Below are 19,425 nucleotides of genomic sequence, written 5' to 3'. Positions count from 1 at the left end.
AATAGGGGCCCCAACCCAGTCTCCAAGCACCACCATTGAGTAGCCTGCTAAGCTCCTTTCCCACTGTAAAGAAAGGGAGCAAGCTGAAATAGAAAGGCAGGAATAGAGGGAGGGAAACAAGGGAGAGGAAAGCTGATGCAAAGAAAACCAGCAGATGTTCCCCAACCCCAAGACAATGGCATCAGGGATGTGAGGAGGGGGCAGTCAAGGAAGAAGGAAGAATGCATGACATAAAGCGCCTTAAGATAGGCAGCAGTGGGACAGGATGAGGACTGATGAGCTGTTGTTACCTGGGGGAGATCCAGGCCCCACACCTCCAACAGCAACACTTTGACATTTCATCTTGTGTTTAAGCTTTAATAAGCATTGAAAATGGCATGTCATGTTCATAGAAGGTCAAATACAGAATCCTCCTGTGGCAAGTGTGTATTCCACAGCTACCAGGTGAGTTGCAGTGGAGGAAGGATTGAGAACTGCTCTTGTAGTGGGTCCAGGATGCTGACCCCAGACAGAACACATAGTAATGCACTTAGCTGCTCACTACTGAGCACCTACTATGTGCCAGGCCTGATGTACTATTAACTTTACTTTCCTAACCCAATCAAGTACATTTAAAGCAAGTATTAGTTAATACTTATTGATGGAGCGTGTGCATTTATTTTGTTTATTGAGTCTCAGGGTAATTTCCATGAACGCTGGAAACTTCGATTCCCTCCCTTTCCTAAGCCTAACATCTGTGACGTTATGATAAAACTGGAGATCATCTCCACTGCATTTCTCATGAGTCGTCTGCTTTGTTCTCTCCAGGTGCTGTCAGTGGCATGCCCAAACCCAAAGCTGGAAGAGGAATAGCTTACAAGGGGGCAAAGCTGCACCTGCTTGAGCTCAGAACTTACAAGTGAGCTGAGAACTTCTGCTGGCCCCAAGTTAGCCAATACCATGGAGAAACTCAGTGCCTTCTTCAATTCCATCTGGGATGTCATCTCAACCAAACACCAAGAGGGCCTCTACAACACCATCTGCCTGGGCATCGTCCTGGGGCTCCCTCTCCTCGTGGTCGTCACGCTCCTCTTCATCTGTTGCCATTGCTGCTGGAGCCGACCAGGCAAGAGCAGCCGACAGCCAGAGCACAACAAGGGCAAGAAGAAAAAGAAGAAGAAAGATGAAGAAGACCTCTGGATCTCTGCACAGCCCAAGTTTCTCCAGCTGGAGAAGAGACCATCGCTGCCTGTCTAGTTAGGCAGGAAGCAGGGGTGTGCTCTCTGGGACGAAGCTGGCTTCCAGCTGCACACAGGCAGGGGAGCAGGATTGTGCAATGATGCACCCGTCCACAGAGGAGCAGTTCAACCAGGGAACAAACCTCAGGCCGCGCACCCCCTGGAGGGCACTCCTGGGGACTACATGGACAATTTCAAGGGCACTAACTAGGCAGCTATGTGTCCGACTGCAATTCTCTTCCTGACAGACTCGGGCCTGCCTCCGCCTGTCTCTGGCATACTGATATGCAAAAGCACAAAGAACATTTATCCATACATCTTGATATGTCTCCCGAATGCACACACGTGCACACACCCCCCCCCACACACACATACATGCACACAAATGCAGGTAACAGGTACCTGGGAAGTAGATTCTGTTCATTGAAGGATCATCAAATATCCATTTTGTGCAAGGCCCTGTGCCAGGCACTACATCCCCTGGTCTTATGAAAAACAAGTCTCATAGGAAGGCCTGGCCAGATGCAGGCACAAAGGAACACTTAGCCAGCAGGCAAGGCCCCGCTGCACTGTCTACTCCATATGCCACTCAGGTTAACGATGCGTGCCATCCCACCCCACCCTACGTAACCTTTCACTGGAAATCCTTATATTTGGACATTCCAGCCACGTGGTACAGCCCCCATCCCGTGCACAGATACACACCAAGTTTCTGTGCTTCTGACCTCTCCCGTGAGAGGACCCGTGTAAAGTGAGACTGATCAACATTCACTGAAAACTTTAGTCTTGCAACACAAGACAAAGTCCTCATTAGCACCAAGAGGTAGTCCATGTGGCTCCAGACCTCTCTTGGAGACACCACTCCCTGAACCACTTGGCAAGGCGCCTTTTCCAAGTGAAAGCACATGTCCCCGGTAGGGACTGCTCGCGAGTGATGGAGACCAGGAGTGTTCCACTGACCTCAGGGACTGCTATCGCGGGTACCTGTGCAAGGTGTGGTTTACAGGTGAAAAGGAGATGTGCCGCCTGATCTGGTATCTCCTCCATCACCAGTGGGATCCAGAGGGGAAGGACTCCAGTCGCCGGTACAGCCTCACCAGAGGCACACTGGAGGTGCCCCGTAGCCTGCAGTGCATGCATGGTAGGTCTGGGACGGGGTGCAGAGATGAGAGCTTAAATGAAAGAGTAAAGCTATATAGAGAGGTGTATTAATATTTATCTTGAAGCTCAGGCAAGTGCCTTGCACACTGCTGGTACTCGTAACTGTCTGTGGATGCTGTCGGATAGGTGATGCTGAGGATGTTAAGGGTAAACTTGGAATACCTCACTGATTCTCCCAAGTGACCTTTATTCCAAGGAGCCCACTAATTGCTGCAACAGATGAAAGTTGAATTCTGTGGGAGGGTGCATGCAGCACCCAGGACGGGTTGACGGGTGCTCTGAGGTCCGTGAGGGCTGCAGTGAGTTGAGGAGTGTGTTCCCCATACGGCTGAGGTTGGGAGGCAGCGTTGACCCACTTCTGTGATAAACTGGTTGGTATTTTGTTTTTGTGTCCATATAACAAACATGGCTGATGTCCATCTTGGAGCAGGTTGTGCTCTAAATTTTATTTGCAAATCTGCTGGGTAGCTCTCTTGAAATAATTTTCCATGGAAGCTGTTCTAAGTGGTGGTGAGATAGTAATTTAATTAATTCTGTATCTAAATGTTGATTATTTATAGTAGTTTAAAAGGCAATTCTATAGGACCGTGTTCAGAGGAACATATACTCTATTTGGTTACTTTGGCTACCTGGGACTCACCTGCCAGGTGTATTCTGGGCCTGGAGCAGGTGAGTTCTGGTGACTACTGCATGAGGGTCTTCTAACCAATCATTTGTCAGGCCTGCATGTATCTCAAAACCTGTCACATTCACCCTCTCACCCTAAGAGGTCATACATTCCCTGGGTAGTCAGGCCCCCGACTCATGCACCCCTATGACCTGAGCTACAAGCACCTCTTATTCTCTATCTCCTTGTCACATGGAGGATATGCAGAGAGCACATGGCTGTGCCCATCAGTGGTATCTAGAGCCTCTCCTCGTCAACTGCTGCCCTTCCTGTCTCCAACGCTCAGTCCCCTAAAATGGATGACTTGGGGAAGATGTGGAGGTTGATGGCCGAGACTAGATGTCAGGTATAATGTAGGAGAGCGGATCACTGGGATCACAGACCGCACAAGTAACACAGTTGCTATGGCAACTGGCTGCTAGTTTGAATTAAGACAGCAGTCAGTTGTCATCGCCATGACAAGGCCTCTGTCTGAGGGGTGCAATGCTCTGCTGGCTCCTGTTTGAATGGTGTTGCATTACTTCTGGGGCTGAATCACCCAGAATTGCACTCTCAGTTGCTTCTATAGCTTAAAACCCAGGAGACCCAACCCCTGCACAAGACTTAACTTTTCCCTAGTCAGCCTCTCCTGACAACCTGCCCAGAGGACTGAGGCATGCTAGATTCCCCGGTTTGTGGTGAATAAATGGGTGGGTGGAAGGAGCCCAATTCAGGGTGTCCACTGCCTCTCCACTGTCTTTCCACTCCATTCCCACCTTTCTCTACCAGGTTTTATTCTTGTTTTATTCCCTTTGTCCCCACACCGCTCTGGTCTTTCATTCCTCTCCATTTTGACTTTTTTCCAGCTTCGGTCCCAGAACAGACACTGGCAGCCAGAAACAACTGGGGACTGGAGCTTTCTGGCCCATTTTGGGAGACTTGGGTGAGAGAAGGACAAAGGGATTGCAAAGAGGAGGCTTCTAAACCAGCACAGGCTTGGGGAGAGAGCCAGGACTGCGGAACAGCTTCAGCCACCAAAGTCAAGGAGATCTGGCCCCACATGGCTCAAGGGTGTGCTTTTTATCGGGGGTGGGGACTAGGGGGTAAGAGAAGATGTAGGGAAAGGAAGGTCACCTTTTCAAGAAGAATCAAAATGGCCAAAGTGGCGTAGTATTTGTCAGTATTTCTTTTCTGTAGCATTCAAACACAAAAGGAAAATTTATTTAAATAAAGTGTTTTTTTGGAAATAAAAAGCTCTGCCTGGCTGGAGTCAGAAGTTATTTTCTTGACATGAGATACAGCCTCTCGTATACAACACTGGTGAGTGATGTCTGTGGGGACTCTCTCTGGCACTCTGCCCTTCCTGCACGTGTCTTTAGGGCAAGGCAGAGGCTGAGGACCAGAACTGCACTCACACCACCGACAGAGCAGACATCTAGAGACCAGGCACCCTCAGAAGTGCCAGCTTCAGAAAAACACACTGATGTTCCTTGGCAATACTTAGAGAACATTCCCTTCAATGAGGTCAATCAATGTCTTCTCTAAAGAAAGAAGGGGAAAATAGCAAAAACTTGGTAAAAATAGACTTCTGAGCAAGGTACAGCATCGGGAAGAAGAGAGATCAAAAACTTCTACAGTGGCTGCTAGAGAGGTGGATGGATAGGTAGGTAGATAAACAAAGGGTTGGTAGACAGATGAATAGATAAATGATTGATACGCTAGGTGGATAGATGGATAGATGGATAGGTGGCAGATGATGGTGGTGATGGGTGATAGACACCTCCATACACACACATTTATGTCTGTATGAATGATCACCTTTGTTCCTGTCAGCCAGAACTTTGCATGGAGTATGGCATGCGATCATCTAGATCCCTCGCTTGATGCTAAGCTGACCACTAAAGCAGAAACTGACCAGAGCAGAGCTACACAGTGGAACCAGGAATGATGCAAATGTTCTATATCTACACTGTCCGATATAATACCATGAGTCACATGTAGTTATTTAAATTAATTGACATTAAATGAAGGGCCCAGCCACAGCCACATTTCCATTGCTCAAAAGCCACCTGAAGCTAGTGGCGGCCACCCTGGAAGGCATCCGGGCTAGAAGCTTTTTTCCGGGGGGGGGGGGTGTCAAACACTTCAGTACTACTGTGTCTGCGCATTCTCACGAGGGCCCAGAAGGCAGGCCAAGAGCTCAGGTCCCTTCTGCTTCCTCCTCCCAAGACAGACTGCCATTGCTGTAGCTGCACTTAATTCCCTGGCTCCCTTCTGCATCCGCATGCCATTGACACACACAGACGTTTAATTCAGCCCTGTTCTTTCCATGGGATTTCCAAACTTTCCAATGTGGAAGAAGGAGCGTGGCCCAGAAACTGAGGGGTGCTGAACCCAATGCCATTGTGCCTAGCCTTGGCCCTATTGCGGTGGTGTGAAAACAGAGTCGAGCTTTCTCCGCTGAACAGGGCACTCTGCACTGCACAGGCTCCTTTCCCTTAGATCTTAGTATTATTCTCAAAGTCAAAGTCACAGGACTACAAGACTGAAAAAGGAGTGCCTTCAGCCGCTCAGCGTTCTGTCTGCCATGGGTTCAAAGAACTGTTCTTAAATACTTTCCTTCCAGAACGGCCGTGCATGCTTGAATAACTCTTCCTGAGGCTCATTGATTTCATTAACACTTTTGACTCTTTACCATAGAGAGGTCCCAAGCTCTTCAACATACCTGTGACACGAAGTTGTCCGGGTTGGAGAGACCAGAGCTCTCCTCAGAGCAGGCTGTCGGGGACACCTCTTGGGAGCTGTCTAGAGGAGGATCGTGGGAGAGGAGGGTGTCACTTGAACAGCCTGTGGCCCTAAACAGCAGCCGGAATAGTGAGTCAGGGTCTCAGCCTAAGTGTACAGGCTAAGGACTTGGAACTCGCACTGTCCATTGGTAACCTCCAGCATCACTGGATACATCATTTAGACCCAAGAACACCTCTGTAACAACCTCTGTATCTGCAGAAGCACAGTGAAGGCTACTAAGACTTACCTCACGGGACTCAGAGGATCAAGGCGACTAATGCATATATATCATCTAGCGCAGGGCTGGCTGACAGCATATGCTCAGTGAGCTAAGCTTGTTATTAGGGAGAACAGGATGCAGATGGTGGAGAGTTGTGTCCCGGAAGTCAAAGGCGAGGAAACTTTCAGGAAGAAAGCCAGAGCCTTAAGTTCAAGGGCAGAGCAGGGCCAGTGAGATCAGGATTGAAAGTGACCTGTGCTTTCTACCCCCTTGGTGCAATATGTTGCTCCTTCATGTCTTCCCTCACTGCATTGTCTACCTAAGATCTTTATTCCCAGTTTGTAGTAAGTGACTGGACTGGCAAGGCCATCCAGCCTTACTTCAGCCCCCTCCGCCCACAACCAAACCACTCTGGGGTGACAGTGCCCCCTGGTGGCCAGATCAGGAGACTTTGCCTCCACAAATTTTGTAGGTTTCCCTCAGAGCATCAATCCACCTGGATGGCTCATCTTCAAAACTAAATGTGCTTAAAGACTCACTGGACTTTCTGTGATTATATTCGCAAACCTGTCAGGGTGAAAATTGCTATGCTCATTTAGTCTAAATCTTAATTGTTATTACAAACATAATTTTGTTCAAGTGCTCTGCATTTGCATCGCTGCCTACAGGAAAGTGTTCCTAGCCATGAGTCTTCCCCCTCACAGCAAGAGGTGGCTGCACTGTCATTGTGTGTGTTTCTGTATCCCGGCACCCCATTCTCATCACATTAGAATGAGCCTTCAAGAGGCCAGAATTATGATTGTCTTTTTTTTTTTTTTTAAGATTTATTTATTTGTGCATACAGAACTGGGGTACAGGCCGGAGGCTCAGGGGCAGCGAGAGGTTTCACCAGAGACAGAGTGGGGAGCAGAACAGGCAGATGGACGAAGTACACTGCTGAGGGGATCTGCGGGCGGGCCAGGAGAGGTCCTGCCGCGCCATGTGGTCTCCTCCAGGGCAGGCGGGGATCGAACTCATGCGGAAGTGGCTTTAGCTTCTTAGTGCTGTGCTTTAGCCCGCTGCACCACCAGGGAGGGCCCATTATTGTCTTCTTACCATGACATCTTGGCTATCTGTCATGGATCCCGGTGCTTATACACTACACACTAAATAAATTTCACTGAAGGGAAGAAAAATCACTAGAGTGTTTCTTGTAATAGTGGATTCCCTGTTCTCCTCTGCTCTCAGGTAAATTTGCTTAAATCTAGGGTGGGTCTAGACAAGCTGCTCTTCTGACAAGCACTCTAGGTAAATGCCAGTGATCTCTGGACCACACCATGAGCAATATTACCCAGACACTCAGAAAACAAAAGAATTCTATGGTCAAGTAAGTTTCCAGAATGTTACATACTCTGACTTCCCTATCTATTCCCCCTAAGACCCATGACACATAGTCACATTAAAGGTTCTAAGAAGTAATAGACTAAAGAAATGGCTACTCAGAGTTTCCCCAGACTTATCCAACCAGTAAAGCCCTTTTTCTTCTAGCAAAAGTTCCAAGAACACCATTTGGGAAACTCTGCGAAGGCAGCCATTCCATGCCTCCACAATCTCTCTTCCACTGCCTTCAGCCCAATTTGGATCATCCTCAAAGAAACGTTTCCTGCAATGCACAGACTTCCCTTTTCCTTTAATAACCTGTCTCACTCTGCCCTTTGCCTTCCACTTGTGAAAGACCCTTGATGACTTGTCATAGCACACATCCCCCAGAGCCGGCTGGAGATGCTCCTCTCCCAAGGACACAGAAAAAGTTCATTCAGAAGTTTTGAATGAAGTTAGAGAAACTAAAGATTTCAGACCTCCAGCTTACCATTCCAGAGAGTTCCATGGTTCATAAAATCTCTTTCATCATCTTGTTCGTTAGGGCAGCAACCATGCAGAGAGAAAATCAGGTGTCGATGTGAGTGTCACTTTACAAATGAAGAAAACAGGGCCCAGAGGTGAACACTCACTCAGATGCAGAACGGAAACCAGGTGTTGAGACTTCTACCCCACGTCCCCTTTGGTCCACCAGGCCTCATGATCCAGGCACTCTGCCACTGGGGCACCTCAAAGAGGTTCACCTGCCAGAGCACCTCCTGAGTCAGAGACTCAGACCACCCTTAGGCTCAGCAACCAAGATTTCGAGGACCCAGGTGTCTCAATGGGATGTTTCACAACAAGTCCCATCTGCCTCCTTATCCTTCTCTAATTAAATTGAATTTTCTTCACTCACCAAAATAAAGAGCTGTTTCGTTCCATTTTGTTTCCTTCTTTTATCTTACTGACACACAGTGATATTATTGTTTTCTATTGTGTCATTCTAAATAAAGGCACCGTGACTTATCTGTATGACAGAATACATAAGCGTCTGTGGGCCAACTGGGGAACTTAGCTTCTTTATATAACATTGAAATTAGAACTCAACCCATGTCCTGTTTCCTGACAGAAACAACTGACAGAAGGGCCTGAAATGGGGAATCGACTTGCACCTTGAGAACTGCCAAAAACTGAAACAAACAAACAAACAAACCCACAAGGCCAGGAGAGGGCACAGTGGACAATGAGTGTTTTGGTAGTGGGGTGCTATTGTGACGTCACCTGAAGGAGGGGGATCCTATACTTCCAATATAAAATAACAATGTAAACCAACCTTACCTAAATAAAAACAAAAATTTTAAAAATGAAAAGAAAAAGAATTACCCAAAATCCCTTTCAGGGGTACCCCCTTCATCTCCCATCATGCTGATGCTCCCTTCCCCTTGCTCAGCACCCTACCAGTCAGGGGAGCGAGCCCAAGTCCCCCTGGGAAATCACTTGAAGCTACTTCCTAGTCGTCTTCTTTGTACTTTAACCCTGCAACAACACTGCCTGCACAACCATATACACAGAATGGAAGCTGAGCTGTACCCCACAGGCTGACTCTCCAAGGAAGAAAAGTGGGAACCCCCAGAGCACCCCTTTATGGAACAGAGAACAGTGAGCAGGAAGGCAGAGGCTCCTGGTAGCACAACACTGCCATCTCCTGGCCTGAAGGGGTATGACGTAGCTCCTGCCCTGGCCACTGCTAATAGGCTCTTGCTGACAAATTCCTTGCTGATCTTCTTCATTGTTCTGGTGAAGGACTTAAGGGAAAAACTTGGAATTCTTTTTAGTAGAGGTCTTCCTCCAGCAAATGTCTACACTTACCCCAGAGCTTTTTGATTTTTGCCTCCGTTTCTAGTTCTCCCTGTCCACACTCTCTCATCTCAGTTGCTATACCTGGGCCTTTTCCTTCATGACATCCCCTTAATCACATTCTTTGTCTTTCTGACTCCTCAGCACTTCCTGGTTTTAATGGTCCTTGATGCCTGAGAATTCTAAGCTAGAAAGCAGAGCTCTTGAAAGCACCAGATAAACATCAACTTGGGGACTTTATTCCCAGAGGAATCTGCTGTCTAGAGCAACCAGCTCTAAATTCAGCCATAAAAGGACCCCTCCCTTGCCTTTATCACTGACCCTTCAAATCCTGTTGATTCTTCCTCTGAAATTTCTCTCTAATCTGAACTCTTTCCCACTTTCCCATCATTTTTACCACAAGCCAAGGTGAACTATTACCAATTTACTATTGCCAGTTACAATAGCCTGAACTTGTCTCAATCCCCACCCATTCCTCAAAAGTCCTTTCAGTACCTCCCCACCATTCTCTATCCTGCACCAGAATGATATTTCTGAAGTTCAAGCCCCACTGAAGATGTCACTCAAAGGGGTATGCACCCCTGAATTTCCCTTAGCAGTGGTTCCTAGCCCGAGTTGCACTTTCAAATTCCCTAGGAGCTTTAAAAAACTCCAATGTACCATTGGGGGTGGGGGGGACTGTGCAGGGAGTATAGGATCTATAGACATAAAAGTTCCAGTTGATTCCAGTGTCTCTGAGAGCTGAGGCACAGTACTGTTAATCTTTGAACAGTATGAGTCTGAGCTGCAGGGGTCCATTATCCAAGGATTGCTTTCTACTCGTGATCTTTTTCTCTCCTCGGATATTTTCTCTATTCACGGAATCCCACATTCACGGAATCAACTAGGCATGTAAGTAGTCGAATCCACGGATGCAGAACTACAGATACTGAAGTCTAACTGTAAGTTACACATTAATTTTGTACTTCAGGGCAGTCTGTGTCCCCAGTCTCTGTGGTGTTCAAGGACCAGCGAGATTCATGTGGGCAAGCAGGAGTCCCTGCTCATCTCTTCCTTGGCTACCCACCAGCAATCCTCACCCAAGAAACCATTTTTCTCCCTCAAACAAGCCACACTCTGCCCTTTCTTACTTTGCTACCACGTTCTCTCCCCGAGTCCTACCTTCCCTTCACACCTCTAATTCTCTCCTAGCAAACTCAGATCCATCCCTCAGATCCATCCATCTGCCAACATCATACCCCTGGGGCTTTCTCCTGCACCAGCTCTGCTCGCAGGGTTCACTGTGAACTCACTGCACCCAGTGCACCTCCCACTGTCATGGTGTGCCCTTCCCACCATGCTGCCAAGTTTCATCCTCATTTCTACCTAATGCCTACTTTGCAGCCTGCCCCTTCTGTGACAAATTTGTTTGCTCTGATTTGTCCTAAGGGTAGAAATTTCCTTCTCAGGCTCAAAAGTGTGATGGCCCATAGCCTGACTCTTAAAATGGTATTTGACCCTCTGAAAAGCAAGTCTGCCCAGCAATCCCTTCCTAGGACCCATATTCAGCTACCAGAGCAGCTGCTACCAGCACAGGCCATGTAAAAATGAGGTTAGATGTGGAGGGTTAGGGCTGGGATGTTTTCTCCATCCGACAAACATCCTTTGAGAATGAGCTTCTGCAGACTTCTTTGACCGCCTTCAGTAGAACCCTCGAAGGATCAGCTGAGATTTTCTCCACCCCACCCCTCCAGGCAGCATGAACTGAATGCATGCATCCAGTTTCCCTCAAGTCTTGTTGTTGGTCAGTGGTGGAGAACGTTGGGGACTCTGGGGTGCACAGCAGCCATATCAGATACCTCCAGAGCAAGATCACCGGCCAGCAGGCCCCTAAAGAGAGAGCCTCCGAGCGTTTTCCAGTCCAGAGGAGCCTCGCCAGCACTACTGAATCAGGTCAGGAGATGGGACACAGCCACCTACTGTATCATGCCTGTTTACCAACGTGAAAAGTTGAGCAGCATTATCTACCAGGCACTAACCCTGGCTCTGAATCACTCCCTAATTTGATCTGCTTTGCAAAAGGACACTTTACTTCTGAAAACAGCAACAACAACAACAACCTGCACACAGTGGGATGGTGCTGGCTCCCAAATCACTAGTGAGGCTTGTCCATGCCAAGAGAACACGGAAGGCCTGGGAATGGGAAGCCTGAAAGGTGGATGAGGCCGACATCCACCAAGTTAGCTCCATCCAAGCTAGCTCCAGCTCCCCTGCTGACAGAGCCTAATCAGCACTAAAGAAACCTGACAGTTCTCTGCAAATATCTTCTCCTCAGAGACGCCCAACCTCCACTCCAATTTCTGCCTCTATCACTTAATTCTACTGCATTTTTCTTCCACACCCATAGTACTTCTTAAAAATATACATTTACCTGTGATTATTGACAGTCTCTAATAAAATATAAGCAAGGGCAGAGCTTACAGTAGAACCGAACAGGGCTTAACTAGTGCTTGTTGAGTAGAAGAGGCCATGAATGAATGCCGGCAACACACTGCATTAGTGCCAGGACCGTCTGGCTTGCTCACATCTGTGAGCTCACCTGTCTCCCCAGTGCCCCGTATGCTGCCCGGTAAGAAGCAGGCAGGTGACCAAATTCTCATTAAATCAACGAATGATGTGCAAGTCCTTGTGCTTTTTTTTTAAATTATTTTTAAATTTTGTATTGTGACATTGGTTTAAAACATACAGGTTTCAGGTGCACAAACTTACATATCAACATCCTTATAGACTACATTATATTCACCACCAAAAGCCTGGTTTCCACCCAGCACAACTGACCCATTTTACCCAATTTACACAGCTGCTTCCCCCTCCTTTGTGAAAACACTACTTTTTTCATACAATTGTTTTTGTTTTGTTCATTTATCATCCATATATGAGTGAAGACAGACCTTTGTCTGCGTGACTTATTCCATCTAGCATATTCTCTAGGCCCAACCATGTTGTTGAAAATGGCAGAATCTCGTCCTTTTTTTACAACTGAGTCGTATGCTGTCATGTAGATATACCACATCTTTATCTACTCTTAGAGTGACAGGCACTTTGGTAGTTTCCAAGTCTTATGGCGACTGGAATTAATGTGATGAACATGGAGGTGTATAGATCCTTTCAGATGAGTATTTTTCATATTCTTTGAGAAAATGACCAGATGTAGAGTAAAACAGATGTTATGGAATTTCTATTCTTTTTTTTTTTTTAAGATTTATGCATGTAAGACCTGGGGTACATGTAGGTCAGAGGTGTAGGGGTTGAGAGGATTCACCAGAGACAAGTAGGAAGCAGAACAGGGGATCTACCTCATGAGGGGAGCAGCAGGCAAGGCAGGAGAGGTCTGCCATTCATGTGGGACAGCTCCCTGGCTGGCCAGAAGTCAAACTATAATGTAGTGGCTGGCAGAAGCTTGATAGCACTATGTCTTTTTAACCCCTGTGCTAACAGGGAAGCCTTCTATTCTTAATTTATTGAGATACCTCCACACTGCTTTCCTTAATAGCTGCTCCAATTTACATTCCCACCAACAGTGCATGAGAGTCTCCTTCTCTCTTTCCAATACTTGATTCTTGGTTGCTGTTTTGTGAGGGTTTTTTGGATTATAGCCATCTCATGGTGTGAGGGGATGCTTTAATTGACATGTCCCTAATAAGAGATGATGAACATCTTTTTATGTGCCTGTGGCCATCTGTGTTGTTTTTTTTTTTAAAGATTTATTTATTTATGCATACAAGAACTGGAGTATAGGCCAAAGGGGTAGGAGGTGAGAGGATTCACCAGAGACAGAGTGGGGAGCAGAACAAGCCGACTGATGAAGTACACTGCTGAAGGGAGCAGCGGGTGGGTCAGGAGAGGTCTGCAAGCCTGACCATGTAGGTCACTTCCCTGACCGGGGATCAAACTTGTGCTGCAGTGGCTGCAGTAGCTTCATAGTGTGCTGTGCTTTAACCTGTTGCACCACCAGGGATGGCCCTGTGCCTGTTTTAATCAAGTGTTTTGTTGTCACGTTAGGAGAATCCTTTGTATACGTTGGATATAAGCATGTTTTTTAATGATCAGCCCAAACCTGAAGCTGTGCTGTATTCAAGCCTCTGATTATCAAATCTAGAGTTACCGTGGCATTGCTCAGGGTGTGCGCGCATATAGAAGGGGGATGCTGAAAACCTGAAAGGTGAACAAAACTGGTTTTGGCGAGTATGGATTGGCATACATTCAGAGGCTAAAACCTGGGGAAGCCCAAGCAACAAACAGCACCCTCATCCAGGAGGGGCACTTGCTTTCCTTCCCCTCACTCACATCTGGCTCCAAATGCCATTGTTTTCCTCCCAGGTAAGAGAACACAGCCAGCCAAATTCCATTATACTGCTGCACAAATTTTACCTTCATTTGCACTTGGGTTAAATTTAGAATTCAAGTGCACTTGTGTGGGGAAAGTAACACAAAGCAATTTTTTTTAATCAAATGGCTTATTATTTATTTTTTTTAAATAGAACCTGAAGTGACTTCAATGATCACTGACTTCACAATGGAAACACCTTCCAAACTGACAGGAAATAAACAGAACGTGACCTTGCCAGGTGCCCATTCAACAGTAAGCCTCTGGCGCCAAGAAAACGCAGAGGTCCACCTCTGTGGGTCTCAGCAGGGGAGGGTGGCAAAAGACTTGAAAGGCATGAAAGAGAGTCATAGAAGAGTGTTTGGGGGAACCAATTATCACAATAGTCGAGTGTTTTAAAGTTAAAACAAGTGATAATTTATTTGCAACATATGCAGCTCTATGAACATGGTTATGCAAATAGCCAGAAAGGGGTACCCAAAGAGAGTAACACGGGAGCTTTGATTTCCAGCAGGATACTAGTCAGAACTCGGCTAAATGTGAGCCCATCTCGGCCTCTGTCGGTTCCCTTTCCTCTTCCTCAAAACACCAGCAATTTTTATAAAGGGGTTTTTCCCCGTGGTTCATAGGAGGCATCTAGCCACCCAGCTTCTTGGTCATTAGAGCTCCTCTGTTGGGCTGCTTTCTAGAAATATTTGTACCAACAGACCTTTACCAACTTCTAGAGGTTTCCAATTGGTGAAATGCTAGATGATTTTCCCCCAATCCTATTTGTTGCTGAAGACAAACTGAAATACCTTGCAGTCCCACACAAAGAGCAACTCCTACTCTGTCAATTCCCAGCCCATGCCACTCTGCCCTGACCACCAATACATGGGCAAAGATGCAGGTGACAGGGAAGGAAGCTTGGTAACACGCTTTGCTCTGCAGGTTATCCAACCACCTCAGAAATTAGAGGCTCTGAGCACTTCTCAACCTTCTACTAGCCAGTCAGCCACTGCCCACCCCACCCCCTTAGTATGCAGCCCCAACTCCAGGCTGGCCTTGTCTGGTGCAACGATTGCTCAAGCAGGCCATCAGAATGTTCTGGTCTTTTCTCCTAGTGTCCGCTTCTTTCTGGCTGGGACATGCTCTCCGTTGTGGCCAAGAGGACGGATTTTCAGTTCCACATGAGGAATGGAGAATTCATGTCCTTTCCATGGTTCCCAGTTCACCCCCTACATCAAAAAAAAAAAAAAAAAAAGTTAACATCAATAAAAGGTGCTTGGAGTAGGTTAGGATACAAAGGAATATTCTTTGTTGGAGAAAGCACTCCCTCTCTGTTTAGGGGAAAGTAAAAGAAAACAGGTGAACCATTGGGGCGATGTGGCCTGGTGGACAGCGATGCTAAGGAAGTGAAAGCTGAATCTGGAAACATGCGCCCTCTGCTGGGCACTGGAATAGGACAGCTGAGGATGTGGAAGCCCACCCCTCCCCACGTGCCCCTGCTCTCCCTCACCCCAAGGGGCTGGACAATAGGGGTGTGAGCCAGGAGGTGGCAGGAGCCAGGGCGACATCAAAGTTACACAGGGTCAACCTGGCCAGCAAGGATCAAATGATCTTTGTCTCACTCTTTTCCTTCCCCAAAAATTAAAGGCAAAAATAAACATATTAATTGGCCAATTGTGTAAAATCATTTTCAATTTAGACTGTTTAGATATTAGCTCTGGGGTAACAAATAGTGTGCTGAAAACTAAATTTCATTTTATGTCTTTTGACTGGTGAGTGCAATAATATCTAATTCACTTAATAACCTTGCAACCTGGCCAATAAAGAGCCCAAGTGACCGATTTTATGTATTTTAATTTGTGAGGTAAATAATAAACAAGAAGCTAAATGCCTTGCAGACTGTGAAAAGTGCATTAACCAGATGAATGTCTTTTATTAGCAAATATGGGGATGGTTTAGGGCTTGCTGGCTGCTCATTTCAAATATTTGATCTCTGATCACAGGCTTCCCTGAGTCAGCCCACAGGCTGCCACCATGATGCATGGGCCCATCCTCTTGTCTTCCTGGAGGGTGAATTTCCTCTTCCCTTTCAAAAATCACAGAAGGATGGGGGGCCCAGCTGCCAGGTCAGGGCCAAAGTAATCAGACTGAACATGAATTTTAGATATGTTAATATCTTTGATAATGTTGGTATGAGGTGAGTTCTGGTGGCTCAGAAAAGGCCAGAATCAGGACCTAGAGAGGGAAATTGGCACCCCAGCATGGGAACTCCGAGGGTTCATGGAAGGATGGGTTCATGATGAGTAGGATCAAAGATGCAATTTTCAAGAAGCTGCGAGGCAGCAAGCAGGAGATGCCCTGTAGCTGGTGAGGAATCAAGATGATATTCACATCCCGGAAACTGAAGAAATCAGCAGGAAGAAAGTCTCAGAGAAGGGAGGGGCCCAAGCCCAGAGAACTTCTTCCCATGTACACGGTCAGTTAGAAAGAACTTAGCACGCTGCTTTGGCAGTCTTGGGATAGCTTTGGGTGAAGCAAATCCAAGGGGGGGTCTGACTGAAGGCAGAAAAGACTGTTTTCCTGGCAATCAAAGGACTTGAGAGAAATACTTCTGGGTTAACAAGAAGAACAACTAGAATTATGAATTGTCTGTTATGTACAAAGTGCGCCCCCCCACCCCGAATCTATATATTGAAATCCAGCTCTTAATACAATGTATCTAGAGGCAGATCTTTTTCAGGTGATTAAATGCAGATAAGGCCATGAAGGTGGGCACCCCACCCATGATGGGATTAGTTCCCTCATAAAAAGAAAATCAGAGCTTTCTACCTCTCACTCCAGTGAGAAGGTGGCCATTTACAAGCCAGAAAGGGACTCCTACCTGGAGCCAAATCTGCCAGCAACTTCATCATGGCCTTGCTATCCTCCAGAATTGTGAGACATAAGCATGTGCTGTTTTTTTTTTTTAACATTTATTTTTTTATGCATACAGAACAGGGGTACAGGCCAGAGGTGCAGGAGCAGTGAGAGGATTTACCAGAGTCAGGAGGGGGGACAGAACAAGCAGATTGACAAAGCACACTGCTGAGGGGAATAGCGGGCGGGTCACGAGAGGTCTGCCACGCCATGTGGGTCATCCCAGGGGCAGGGATCGAACTCACACCTAAGCGGCAGTGGCCAGCTGTGCAGTGCTGTGTTTTAACCCACTGTGCCACTAGGGAGGGCATGCATGTATTGTTTTAAGCCAGCCAACTACAGTATTTTGTTACAGCAGCTCGAGTTGAAGACCGTGTCCATGTGCAAACCAGTAAGTGAGGAGGACAACCCGTGTCATCTGTCCCCACTCAGCAGTGGTCAGCCTGAGCCCCGCCCTCCTACACTGTGTAAGTGAACAGCCCTGGTGGGAATGCAGAGCAGGGAGAGGCAGACATGTGGGTGCAGGTGCCTTGCCCTCTCTGCGGAACCTGGAAGAGAAACCCTAAAAGAAAGCATCAGAAAGAGAAACAACAGAACCTGCCTGCAGGGTGTCCCTCTGGGAACAGAATGTGGCAGAGCCTGGGAAGAAAAGAGGTTCACCTGTCACTCACCTCACTATGTTTGGTCTCCCCATATCTGCCATTGGGGTTGGCCAAGTGGCAGTTCTTGTACCACCAGCCGCCATGATGAGTCAAGGCACAATTACTGAGGGCAATATCGTTGTCTCTGTCAAAAGTTGTAAACTTCCAACCATTGTGGTAAGTAAGAGCGTCCCCTGCAGGAGAGAAGAGGGAGGAGAGGAGAGCCTGAGGTGAGCCACTGAGCAGGTGATCATGCTTTGACCTTAAAGGGGTTTGGGCAGGAAAACCTCTAGCATGAAAATGCCAAGGATCTGATAGTTAAATCACAGGTAAGTTACCCCTCACTCCAAATGTGAGGACATGATAGAGATAAACAGATCCTATGTCCTGATCTCCCATCCAAACTTCAGGCCTGTTTCTCCAAAGTCCTTAACAGTGGCATCACCTCGAAGCTTCACCATCATGTCAAATGTTGAAATATCCAGAACCAGAATCTCCCCACGGTACTTGACGGACGGACGACCTTTTCACAATTTCTCACTGCTCTTCTGTCCTCCCTGTCTCCCCTCAGCCATCCTCCTGGCCAGCTAGACTTGACACTCCTGAGTTGTGTTTTAAAACCCTGTTTATGTAACCTCTATCAAGCCTTCCTTCTGTAGATCACCCCTACATCTCTGCTCACAGCCACCTCCCTACACCTGCCCTCAACTCTGTGGGCCTGCAGTAACATGACAGCCAATTTTCATCACCTCAGTTCTAACATCCTGCTTCCTACCACGTAGAAGTGAGTCACACCTGGCTTTGCAGGTTAGAATTTGGCTGTTGCCCCTGCACGATCTCATAATCCGTCATCCTCACACGCGCCCCCCCCCCAACTTGTGGAGTGGACAGGCCCACCTTTCATGCTTCTGCTCACCAGAGAAGGCCTCCATTCTCTCTGCACTTTCATTGGCCTAAATCCTAAGCATTCCTCAAAGTCTAGCTTAGTCCCACTGCTGAAGATTTTCCGTATTAATCCTCCCACACACCTTCTTACCACACACACCTTAACTCTGAGAGTCCTCTAGGCTAGGGCATAAGACTTAATTATATCCTGTCTGGAAATTTATCATTATTTTACTTGTATTTCTCTTATTTTCCCATCAGATTTGTCATCCTTTAATAAATTTTCTTTTTAATTCAGCTCATAAAAGGCAACAAGGGCCCACATCAATCACAAGCCTAATCAAGTTCTGCTCCTCAATATTAACACTTACATTTACATCTAATCTTCGAGTTACTGATCATCAAGATATATTCTCACTGGATCCCGACAACAAGTCTTGGGGTGGACGGGCACTTTTTTGTCTCAAGAGGAAACAAGCTCACAGCAGCTAGTCCCTGGGGACTTGTCAAGGTCCCACAGTCTATAAATGGCAGAGTCAAGACCCAAAGCTTGGCCCTCAGACTCCAAGTCCAGGGTCTTTCTGATATACTGATTTGCCTGCAGCTTCCTTATTCAACAGAGGACTCCAGCTATGCAAACAAGAGTGGGCAGAGTGGGCCAGTGCTGACACTCCCACCAGCGATTCTCAAAGCCTGGTTCCTGCAGCATCCTCTGGGAACTTGCTGGAAACGTATACTTTCAGGCCTACCCCAGAACTACAGAACCAGACTCCAGGGTGGTACTCTGGGGGGTGGGGGGAGGTGCTTTAACAAGCCCCTCAGACGACAAAAAGCCTTCCTGGTGCCAGCTAAAATTTGAGAACTTTTGTCCTGTGACTTCACTCATTTATGCAGGTGACATCACCATGGCGCAGCACCATGCTGGGCTCTGAGAATACAAACAGAAGAGGTGCTGGCTCCTGAGAACTACATTGGGGGTAGCTGAGGACAGATGCATAAAGAGTTGACAACAAAGTCTGCACAGGGAAATCTCCAATTTGTTCCTCTCACTTGGGCGCTCAAACCTCAGCTTCTTTATGTCTCACCTGGCAAAACAAGAGGAACAAGACAGGTAAGAAAGGCCACTCCCACCCAGACACAGCAAGCTGATTCTGCCTGATTCTGTCTCTCTGGAGGCAAGGCAAATGAATGAGCACTTCATTCATACACAGTTCCTCCTCACTTTAGATTTTTCGCAGATAAGTAACTACAGCTTCACATAACACTAAAGGTTTACTTTTAATGAGCACAGGTTACCTTAGTTGCATCCAAAGTTCCCAGAGCTATTTTTGGCGAAATCCAAACAGGGGTTATTTCTACAAGACTTGTTTGTGCCTGTCTAACACCTTGGGCACACACAAGAA

The 19,425-nt window shown here is 47.0% G+C and overlaps 2 protein-coding genes across 2 annotated transcripts in view; one reads left to right on the top strand and one right to left on the bottom strand.

Moving 5' to 3' along the window:
* Positions 1-1,938, top strand: part of KIAA0040 (KIAA0040 ortholog) — a 31,590-nt gene extending 29,652 nt beyond the window's left edge. The window contains exon 3 of the mRNA XM_012728970.1: positions 808-1,938. Coding sequence (XP_012584424.1) covers positions 940-1,236 — 297 coding nt within the window. The 5' untranslated portion in view covers positions 808-939 and the 3' untranslated portion in view covers positions 1,237-1,938. The remainder of the gene's footprint in view (positions 1-807) is intronic.
* A 12,093-nt stretch (positions 1,939-14,031) lies between these two features.
* TNN (tenascin N) overlaps positions 14,032-19,425 on the bottom strand; it is a 44,851-nt gene continuing 39,457 nt past the window's right edge. Inside the window, exons 16-17 of the mRNA XM_004688128.2 lie at positions 17,168-17,331; positions 14,032-14,809 (exon numbers count right to left, since the gene is read on the bottom strand). Coding sequence (XP_004688185.2) covers positions 14,669-14,809; positions 17,168-17,331 — 305 coding nt within the window. The 3' untranslated portion in view covers positions 14,032-14,668. The remainder of the gene's footprint in view (positions 14,810-17,167; positions 17,332-19,425) is intronic.

The sequence above is a fragment of the Condylura cristata genome, unplaced genomic scaffold, assembly GCF_000260355.1.
Source record: "Condylura cristata isolate star-nosed mole 26May11 unplaced genomic scaffold, ConCri1.0 scaffold00024, whole genome shotgun sequence".
Taxonomy (NCBI): Eukaryota; Metazoa; Chordata; class Mammalia; order Eulipotyphla; family Talpidae; genus Condylura; species Condylura cristata.
Note: the sequence above shows the minus strand (reverse complement) of the source record. Positions and strands in the feature narration are given on the sequence as shown.